Here is an 11,520-nt window from a genome sequence, read left to right as displayed (position 1 = left end):
GGACATTATGCTGGTCTTTTTTTTTCGTACATACCATTTTATCTGTATTTTCTCCCCGGATTCCCCGTGGGAGTGTGCTTTCCTATTCACAGGGTAAGTGATTGACGTTCTTCTGACCGGCGCATACAGCGCGTCACGAGTTGCCGAACGTCGGTGCGCAGGCGCAGTATAGCGCCGACCCAACGTTCGGTTTCTTTCGGCAACTCGTGACGCACTGTATGCGCCGGTCGGAAGAACGTCAATCACTTACCCTGTGAATAGGAATGCCCACTCCCGCGGGAAATCCGGGGAGAAAATACAGATAAAACGGTATGTACGAAAAAAAATAAAAAAAGACCAGCATAATGTCCGTGTCACAGGTCAGCTCATTGTAATGTTAGAATTTTTTTTTAGGGTGAACCCCCGCTTTAAATCGCTTCTACCAACCAATCAGATTTCATTTCACTGTATTTTTTAATAAAAGATATGTTCTGAAGGACTGCTACTAGTTATACCACCAAAATCACCCTGAATTTATCTTTATTGTGCGCAATATGACCACATGATCAAAGTTTATTTCAATTGATTTCACTAGATATGTTTTTTTGCATGCTGAATATTGTTTTAATAGCCTGTATAATAAACTATTCACCCAATCTTAATAGCTATTAAAAGTTAGATTTTTTTCTTTTACACTTTTAAAAGTTCAATATTAAGTATGCATTCATTTTTTGACATGATAAATTAATGTAAAACTATGCCACCTAAACCTTCTTCCACCCCCATTCTAAAGCTATTCTATAGAACTCTGTAAAGAAAAGATAGCTATACTTAACCACTTAAGACCCGGACCAAAATGCAGCTAAAGGACCTTGCCCCTTTTTGCGATTCGGCACTGCGTAGCTTTAACCGACAATTGCGCGGTCGTGCGAGGTGGCTCCCAAACAAAATTGGCGTCCTTTTTTTCCCACAATTAGAGCTTTCTTTTGGTGGTACTTGATCACCTCTGCGGTTTTTATTTTTTGCTCTATAAACAAAAATAGAGCAACAATTTGGAAAAAAATATTTTTTACTTTTTTGCTATAATAAATATGCCCCTAAAATGTATAAAAAAATAATTTTTTTACTCAGTTTAGGCCGATACGTATTTTTCTACCTATTTTTGGTAAAAAAAAAAAAAAATTTGCAAAAAGGGTTTATCCGTTGGTTTGCGCAAAATTTATAGCGTTTACAAAATAGGGGATAGTTTTATTGCATTTTTATAATTTTTTTTTTTTTACTACTAATGTCAGCGATCATCAATTGCGACTGCGACATTATGGCGGACACTTCGGACAAATTTGACACATTTTTGGGACCATTGTCATTTTCACAGCAAAAAATGCATTTAAAATGCATTGTTTATTGTGAAAATTACAGTTGCAGTTTGGGAGTTAACCAAAGGGGGCGCTGATGGGGTTATGTGTTCCCTGAAGTGTGTTTACAACTGTAGGGGGGTGTGGCGTCATCGACTGTGTCCCCCTATAAAAGGGATGACACGATCGATGCAGCAGCCACAGTGAAGCACGGAGAAGCCGTGTTTACACACGGCTCTCCCCGTTCTTCAGCTCCGGGGACCGATTGCGGGTCTCCATCGGCGATCGGGTCCGCTGGTTACAGAGCTTCGGACCGGGTCGCGGGAGCGCGACACGGGTGCACGCCCACGGCTGAGTACTAGTACGGGACACACCTGTACGTACATGTGCCCAGCCGTGCCATTCTGCCGACGTATATGTGCAAGAGGCGGTCCTTAAGTGGTTAAACTGAAGCTGCTCTGGTCCAGTCCACAGCGCCAGTTTCTGTGCAGGAGAGAAAGCCAACAACAAGCTGATGACATCACCCATAGACTTACTATGAGGCATCTGTTGGCCGCCTCTCCTGCACAGAGGCCGCCACTGACCGCTCAGCCTGGGACTGGACTGGCGTGGCTTCAGTATAGGCAATTATACCTATACTGAAGCTGCTCTGGTCTGTTCACAGGCTCAGCTGTCAGCGATGTAAATATAGCTTTATTTCTTTACATGGTTAGCCAGAATAGCTTTAGAATATGGTAGGAGTAAGTTTAGCATTAGTTAGGTAATGACTGAAATTCCACTTATAGTTAAAAAGATCACATCTAGTAATATTTGTTAAAATATCCAACGAGAGAGACAAAATGTGCGATTTCTGTACAGTTCATATAAAATGTAACACTCATCATGTTAAAAAGTAAACTTCTAATGTAGATGGTGAAGAACTGGGTGTCTGAATATACTACACTCAGTGGGGGCAGACGACTGGTGGGGAAATTTTATTGGAGATTGCAATTTACTGGGGACATTTGCAGGGATACCTCCTAGGAAATAGATAGGGCCATCTCATAATGGCTGCCTTTCCATATCCCACAACAAATAACACTTTAACTACTTAACCCCCGGAACATATTGCTGCCCAAAGACCAGAGGACTTTTTGCGATTCGGGACTGCGCCGCTTTAACTGACAATTGCGCGGTCGTGCGACGTGGCTCCCAAACAAAATTGGCGTCCTTTTTTTCCCACAAATAGAGCTTTCTTTTGGTGGTATTTGATCACCTCTGCGGTTTTTATTTTTTGCGCTATAAACAAAAATAGAGCGACAATTTAAAAAAAAATTAATATTTTTTACTTTTTGCTGTAATAAATATCCCCCAAAAATATATAAAAAAACTTTTTTTTTCCTCAGTTTAGGCCGATACGTATTCTTCTACATATTTTTCGTAAAAAAAATCGCAATAAGCGTTTATTGATTGGTTTGCGCAAAAGTTATAGCGTTTACAAAATAGGGGGTATTTTTATGGCATTTTTATTAATATTTTTTTTACTAGTAATGGCGGCGATCAGCGATTTTTTTTTCGGTATTGCGACATTATGGCGGACACTTCGGACATTTTTGACACATTTTTGGGACCATTGGCATTTTTATAGCGATCAGTGCTATAAAAATGCATTAGATTACTATAAAAATGCCACTGGCAGTGAAGGGGTTAACACTAGGGGGCGGGGAAGGGGTTAAGTATGCCTGGGTGTGTTCTTACTGTGGGGGGGGGGGTGGCCTCACTAGGGGAAACACTGATTTTCTGTTCATACATTGTATGAACAGAAAATCAGCATTTCCCCTGCTGACAGGAACGAGAGCTGTGTGTTTACACACACAGCTCCCGTTCCCCGCTCTGTACCGAGCGATCGCGTGTGCCCGGCGGCGATCGCGCCCGCCGGGCACACGCACGGGAGTCGGGGGCGAGCGGGGAGCGCGCGCGCACGCGCCCCCTAGTGGCGGCTATACGATAGGACGTATAGCTACGGGCTCTCGCCCAGGAGAGCCGACCTGCCGCCGTATAATGACGGTGGCTGGTCGGCTAGTGGTTAAAAGCACCACTACTGTATATAAAAATCACTACCCATTCAATAAAATGAAAAAAAAAAAAAAAAAAACTATTAAAATAGATTTATCCTCATTTGTAAAAGATCAGTATTAAAAAGGTTGTGAGGTTTTTGGTCAGGATTTGCTAATAAATATCTAGTGTTCCAACACACAATGTTCAGGCATGTGTCTGTCATGAAGGAAGAAATGGAAATCTACAAGCAAACAGGGGTTTCAAAATACTGACGGCCTATGCTATGCTTCTCAGTGTTAGTGAATGGAAGAACTTGTTTTGTGTTGAATGCTTTTAAGTTACTGCCAGCCTCGCTGAGGCAGACCCGGCTGAAGAGGAAAGGGAGTTCCAGGTCCAGTAGGGAAACCAAAAGCATCCGCCTGTGCTGCAAATCCTTCTAGAGAAGCCGAATGTGCCTAGAGAGAAAGAGAAATTGGTTAAAAACACACACTATGGGAACCAATTAGTTATCTCATAATATAGCAGGTGACAACCTGAAGGTCTTAAAGCACAACGCCAGGTAAACAGCATACCAGTGTGCCATTTTACCTGACAAAAAAAAATGTGTATTTCCTTCATTCCAGTTCTGAGATTTACACAGCGCTAACACACAGAACAGACCTGATTTCTCTGCAATTCAGTTCTGTAAAATCTACAGTTCTCCTCCCCACCCATGTTGCTGAACACAAAAGTGAAGCAGCAAACTGTTGTGATTGTCTCTCCATTACACTGCTTTCTCTTCCCAATAGTAGGCCCCTTGTTAGTACATAGGCACTAGCACGTGACTGGTTGCATTTGCCGATTCTACCTCCTCTAGTATGAGCTCTGCAAGGAATGCAGGAGTCCGATACCAAATCCAGGTAATTACACTGCTTACATTCAATGCTGCGTTAAATTGCATTTAGCATTAAATGAAACAGATCTTGAAATGCTGTAACACAACTATTAAAGTGGGACTAAACTCCCTTAGTTGTTTATATAAGGCTTACCTATGAATACAGTAAATCTCCTAAACATGCACCGTTTAGGAGAGGTTTACTTTAGAAGCAAATCGGTGACATCACAGGCGAATGTGCTCTGAAGGAACAGCGTACCCGCGCCGCTCCTTCAGAGCCATATGCCGTAGTCGGGTACGTCACTTTGCATGGGAGAGCCGACCTGCTGACATACATATACTGCGGCAGGTCAGCAAGCGATTCAAGGCTGCAATTAACAAAAAATTATGAATGCACATTTTTTTTGATTTGCAAAAAGAGGTGTGTGACGGTATTAGAATGATATCCCCGTCAAAGTCTTCCCTTCTTCACATAAAGATAATCACCCAATATTCCACAAGGGGGAATATTCCTGGAGTCGCCCCAATAAGCCACACATGCCAAGCTTACTGCTGGAACAACACACTTTAATGGTTTTCTTCTCAGCTTTTTATACAGTCCAAGACATTAAAGCAACAATGAGATCTCCACCCCCCCCTAATCACACACACAGCATTAAATTAGCAGGGAGAATTAAACTGAAGCATATATAGGCAATTGCATCACAAGGTGTACATCATTTTTTACTTTTCTTTTATAACAAAAAGGTGAACTTATCCTTTTATAGTAAATGCGAAAACTAAGCAGTAGGCTACCTGCAACAATGCTGTCTGAGCTGCTGCAGTCTGCTGCAATCCTTGCAGGGATTGAGAGGGATTTTGGGGAAATCCAGGAAGACCAGCGAGAGAAAGGAGAGGAAATGCTGATGGCCTATAAAAATACAAATAAAAACATGGGTTACATAAAGTATAACTCCTGCATGATGAAGACATGCCAATCAATGTATTAATAGCACCCATGATACCTGCTTACCAGTACATGCTACACATTAGACAATCATGTAAGATAATTCTGAACCCAACCTGGGTATACAAATATGAAAAAACATTGACGTATCACTGCCAGTAATGGAATGATTTAGGTCATTATGATAGCATTCTGAATGGCTTTCTTATAAGCGATGATCACTAATGTGATAAAATTCACAACTTTTAAACAGTTCATGCTTCATTAAATGGCCTTTACCAATATCATTCAAAGGGCTAATCAGAGGAATATTAGCTCTTCATACTGTAAAAATATCAGTTAAAGAAAATATATATATAAAAAAAAAAAAAAAAAACACACGAAACCCCTTTCGCACCAGGGCGCTTTGCAGGTGCTATAGCGCCTGTAAAGCGCCCTAAAAGAGTCACTGCCGTCTCTCCAATGTGAAAGCACAAGGGAGCGGTACGCTAGCAGGACGGTTGAAAAATAAAAAATAAATCCTGCTAGCAGTATCTTTGGAGCGGGGTGTATACCGCTCCTGCCCATTGAAATGAATAGGCACCGCCGCTATACCGCCAGCAAAGCGCTGGTTGCAGAGACGCTTTGCGGGTGGTTTTAACCCCTTTTTGTCCGCTTACGGGGGTAAAAGCGCCATGAAATTGATGGTAAAGTGCCGCTAAAAATAGCTCATAGGCTTTCCTGGAAACAGTTACCGGCAAGTCCAACTCCGGTTTTACAAACAAAAATAAATGAACACTTATAGGCAGTCCTGGAGGACAACTAGGAAAAAAAAACAAAACAAAAAAAACTGTTGCATTAATAATATTGCCTATATTTGACCTGTAGATAACTTTGCCATGCTATGTACCAGAAACCTAAAAGGGCTCATTTACACTATGTGCATTTTTCCTGCATTTGAAACACACAGGTCTCCACAAAAATGCAAAGAAAACTATTTACACCACAATGGAGCGGAGAGTTGCAGAAAATTGCAGCATGCCTGCAGTTTTTTGCACCTCATTGAAGCTCTCTTGACGTCTCAGTCTATCTGCATTTCGATGCATCACAGCTTAGGTATATAAGCTATGTGCCAACAGCGGGAACAGTCTACATAGCTACTTACCCTGCTTGTGCCACGAGAGCAGAGTTGAAGTTTGAGCTGAAAGCTGAAGCAAATCCAGGTAGAACAGAAGCTGGAGATGGGCCAGTCATTGTTTGAGGCACTGGTGGGCCTCCTGCTAAAGTTGATTGAGCCTGAAGTCCATGAAAGGAAGGGAGAGCAGGATTGACTGGTGGTGTGCTACAAACTGGGAAACCAGGAAAAGATGGGTTTGATGACACAAGGGGTGCTTGAGGTACAGAGAAGAGCGATGGGAGAGCATTGGATAGGTTGAGCGGAAAAGATGAAGCAGCAGCTGCAGACACAGAAAGGCCAGGAAAAACAGAAGAAGTGAGGGGTGGAGTTGCAGAAGCAACTGTGGCTGTTGATGTTAACATGGGTACAGTAGGAGTAAGAGCTGGACTACCTGAAAATGGTAAACCATTGGATAATGAAGTGAATGGTGGAAATACAGGTGGCATTCCTGGGGAGGAACCAAATCCCATAGAAGCCAGGGTTGGGCCACCCAGGTTACCGTTAATAGAGGAAAGCCCTGACAAAGCTGGGTTTATGCAGTTGGCCAGGTTCCCAGGGCCAGGTGGAAACACATGACCTAGCATGCCTGGTAATCCTAGGGAGTTGTGGGATGGAGTGGCCGAACGTGATGGTCCTTTAAATGCAGAAGGTGATGGACTAGCTTGTTCCGCTTTAGACAAAGGTGTCACATTGGATGCATTAGGGGAAGATGAAAGGCTGTGTTCCGACATGGAAGAGGGTGGATTCTGTCCCTGTGGATTGCTGCTAAGTGGAGACTGGCTGTGCAAAAGAGGTTGTCCTGGCATGGTAGCAGATGAAGTATTGGGATTAGTTAATAAAGGAGAAGACGACCCTGAAAATGCAGACATAGCTGGAGTAGCTGTTCTTTGAGGTGTTGGCGTAGAACAAGGGGGAGTGAATGATTTATTTAAAGCGGAAACAGAATCACCATTTTGGCTTGACAATGGCAAAAGTCCTGCAGCAGACATGGAAGGGGAATTCAGTAATCCCGGGTCACTGGCTAAAAATCCTTTTAGGACTGATAGCAATGGATTGCCTATATTCATCTGTCCAGCAGCTCCAGCAATATCAGTTAGTGTTGGGCTAGCCATGCCCTGGAAAGCAGGATTTAATGACAATGGGAGGCCAGCAAATAATGATGGCATCATGTTGGCGGTGCTTACAGAGGCTGTAGAGGTAGTGGCAGAAAATGGAAGGCCCTGAAGTGACAAAGGTGGCAAATGATCACTGGCCCCAAGGGTAGCATATGGAGAGGAGGAGCGCTGCTGTGTTGTAACAGCAGTAGGTGGAAGACAAGGAAATACTGCAGGACTTGGTGTGGATGGTGCACTGATAACCGAGGTGGGAGTGCCGGAGGACATCTGTGCACTTTTTATCACAGTTGGACTTGGTGTAGATGGTTTAGGAGATGCCATGGAGGATGTGGCTTGCCCTGGAAATGCTGACGGAGGAGCAGCCATGCTCATTCCCGAAAAGGTAGGTGTTGTAGGAGTGGAGGGATGGTTTAGGGCTTTAGCAGGAGAAGCTGGAGTTGCACCAGGTGTAGCAGATGGTGTTGGAGGAGCCGATGTGTTGGTTCCATGTGGTGAAAGATGCGGGGTTGCTGAAGCTGCATTATAAAAAATAAAAATAAAAAGTACACATTTATTACAGATACTTACATAGCACTGTCAATTTACGCAATGCTTTACATATATATTACATTCACATCAGTCCCTGCCCTCAAGGAGCTTACAATCCAATATATTTAAACAATACTCTAAAAACTCTACTTGGTTGACTGACAAGCTACAGTTATGGGGAAAAAGCAACAGAAAATTAAATAAATCAAATATACAAAACACACAGCTCAGAAGATATTTACAACAATCTTGGAGTCAGAAAGCTATACGATGTGTCGTAACAAAACTTGCTTTTACATAGTTTTTAGGGTCACCATCACCAAACACCCCCTTGATTTACGATTTGAAGCAAGATTTTTTTTTGTGATGGAAACCACAGTTTTTAGGCGAGGCCGCGACTTTGGCTTAGTCCACGGTGTTCGGCCTTGTGGACTAGGCCGAAGCCGCGGCCTCACCTAAAAACTCCGGCCCGCAGCTCCTCAGGACCGGCACGGTGTCAGCGTCGGTCCTCATGAGAAAAAAAAAAACAAAAAAAAACTAAAAACCAAAATTCGATTCGCTGAAAATCTGAATTGAATTGATTCGACCTTGCAACGCGATTCAAATAGATTTTTTCCCCAGTCCTACACAACGATATGAAGTATTAGGTTAATTCCTTTGCCTGCAGCAATGGAGCTATGCTGCTGGTGACACATTATGTGTCAAGCAACATGCAAAATGTGGCAAACCTGTGCTGCTGTGAAAACCAGCCCCCCTTTTCCATTGGGTGTCTCAACACCAGTAAAGGATGACCACTCATGCATGAGCCTGTGTTTTCCCATCTCGGACAATCACTTCAGAGGAACTGAAAGACACGGAAGGCGGTATCTCAAGTCAAGTTAACTGCATGCCAAGTGTTTGTGAAACCAGATTAAAGCTAGAGAATTCAAGACTAGATGAAAGCAGCAGTCAGGTAAAAATAAATAAATAATTAAAGCTTGCAATGATGATTTTCATTATGTAGTGTGGTTTCAATGACCTTGTGTGACTAGAGGAGGTGGCAGAGGAGCTTCACTACTGCAGGGGTTTTGAAATGTAGCATAACTCAAACATTTCATAAACTTATTAGTATAGCCAAAGCTACAGCTCTGCGTGCCAGTGAGTGCTGGAGGGGAGAGCAGAGAGCCAATGACCGACTGTCACCGCTCTCCGCTCAGAGCGGAGGGGGAAGAACTGGATGATCAGCAGTGCAGAGTCACTGCCGAGCTAGAGAGGGACAGATCCAGCAAGGGATCAATGCTGCATCCACCTAGGTAAATTATATATATATATATATATATATATATATATATATATATATATATATATATATATATATATATATATATATATATATATATACATACACACATACATACATACATACATACATACATATATATATATATACACACATATACATATATATATATACACACATACATACATACATATATATATATATACACACATATACATATATATATACACACATACACACACACATATACTTCTTTTACAGATCGAGCAGAAATGCAAAGCCCATCTCCAACATCTGAGGGAATATGGAAAGTAAAGGAACTAGTGCTCCTGTCAAATACAGTTCAAGTGCCCCAGAGTTCAATTTCCATTAAGGCCCCTTTTTACACTTGTACGACCTGAAAGTCTTACAACTTTGATGCAATATGAACCAATGCCTGTGTAATCTTGAGGTCTGTGGACAAGTCGCATCAAAGTCAGACCAAAGTAGTGCAGGGACCACTTGGAAGATGCACAGATATTTCTGAACACGTACTCACTCGAAATCATGGGGTAGGACTTGTCATGCGACTCTGCAGTCCCAAGTAGCAGAACAAGTTGCACAAGTGTGAAAGGGGCCTAAACCCATGCTGAAAAGTTTAAGGTTTAACCAAAATGGTTTTCAGGTTTGCCCAAAAACATTAAACATTGTGAAACATGGTCATTTGAAAAGCATCTTCAAATTAGGTGAGAGAGAGGATAGGATTATATTCTAACTAGAGAATGATAAAAATGTACGGTATACACTCCCAATTCCTAACCTTGAGTGGGTGTAGCTCTTGCTTCTTCAGAACCTAGAAGGGCATAGAAAGAAGACATGAAATGCTATAAGAGTTAACATAATACATTTTGTATAAAAATACATACAGTAAAACCATGGACTGTGAGCATAATAATTTGTTCCGGAAACATGCTTGTAATCCAAAGCACTTGTGTATCAAAGCAAATTTCACCATAAGAAATAATGGAAACTCGTTCCACAATTTATTCATAGGTCTTTTAGTTTATAGTCCAAAAGAAGATCATAGCAGTGCGATTATGTAACCATAAAAATGTTCATTTACAGTAGGAGCTACAGAGTATAGAAGAGAGGCACCTTTACATGTAGCAATACACTGGCATGGTTGATAATTAAAGAGGAAGTAAACCCTTAAATTTTTATATTATATATATATATATATATATATATATTAATATATATATATATATATATATATATATATATATATATATATATATATATTAATATATATATATATCCCCCTGCAAGACGAAGGCATACTAGCTCATTATGAATTACTTACCCGAGATCGAAGCCCCCGCAGCGGTCCTCGTTCCCCTTCTCAGTCATTGCCATCTCTCCCGGAGTGACTTCCGTGTATCACGGCTTCGGCGCGGTGACTGGCATGCCCACGGGAGCCGCCTGTCACGGCACGATCGCCGTTGGAAACTGCACCGTAGACAATCGGTGCCGGTATTTTATGCAAATATCTCCCAAACCATTTAGGCTTGGGAGACATTTCTTGCACCTACCGATGAGCCTTAATCTAGGCTTACCTGTAGGTTAAAGTGGTTGCAATGGGTTTACAACCACTTTAAAACAGGCATCCAGGATAAAGCTGTCCACATAAATCGTCCTGCACACCGCCGGCTCTCACCGCTGTCAATCTGCAATCGTGACCGGGAAGACTACCCTGCAGCAGAGCAATCAGAAAGCAAGGATTGAAGAGCTTGTGGAGCACAGCGTGGAAGGGATAGCGTTGATGGCTGTGTGGAGGATGATGAGTTGGGAGAATGCAAGTTGCCAAATGTTGTACCTTCATTAAATGTAACCATATTGCCACACTTAGAGGCGCCCTCTTCTCTTTTATACTCGGTTGTGACGCTACTTGTATATCAAAACAATCGCTTGTATAGCAAGTCAAAATTTAGGAACAAATGCTGCTCTTCTTGCAAAACGCTCTTAAACCAAGGTTTTAGTGAGAGAGAGTGTGTGTGTGTGTGTGTGTGTGTGTGTGTGTGTGTGTGTGTGTGTGTGCGCGTGCGTACACACAGTATCTCACAAAAGAGTACGCCCCTCACATTTTTGTAAATATTTTATCTTTTCATGTGACTAGAATGAAGAAATTACACTTTGCTACAATGTAAAAAGTAGTGAGTGTACAGCTTGCATACAACAGTAAATTTGTTGTACCCTCAAAATAACACAGCCA

General features: G+C 42.0%; 1 protein-coding gene across 4 annotated transcripts in view; it reads right to left on the bottom strand.

The window, feature by feature from the left end:
- Positions 1–3,416: 3,416 nt before the first annotated feature.
- Positions 3,417–11,520, bottom strand: part of PROSER1 (proline and serine rich 1) — an 81,076-nt gene continuing 72,972 nt past the window's right edge. For all 4 annotated transcript variants that reach the window (XM_040340364.1, XM_040340365.1, XM_040340362.1 and 1 more), the window contains 4 exons: positions 10,069–10,101; positions 6,336–7,977; positions 5,041–5,155; positions 3,417–3,826 (listed from right to left, as the gene is read on the bottom strand). In XM_040340364.1, coding sequence (XP_040196298.1) covers positions 3,710–3,826; positions 5,041–5,155; positions 6,336–7,977; positions 10,069–10,101 — 1,907 coding nt within the window. In that variant the 3' untranslated portion in view covers positions 3,417–3,709. The remainder of the gene's footprint in view (positions 3,827–5,040; positions 5,156–6,335; positions 7,978–10,068; positions 10,102–11,520) is intronic.

Source organism: Rana temporaria, chromosome 2 (assembly GCF_905171775.1).
Source record: "Rana temporaria chromosome 2, aRanTem1.1, whole genome shotgun sequence".
In the NCBI taxonomy this organism is placed as follows: domain Eukaryota; kingdom Metazoa; phylum Chordata; class Amphibia; order Anura; family Ranidae; genus Rana; species Rana temporaria.
Note: the sequence above shows the minus strand (reverse complement) of the source record. Positions and strands in the feature narration are given on the sequence as shown.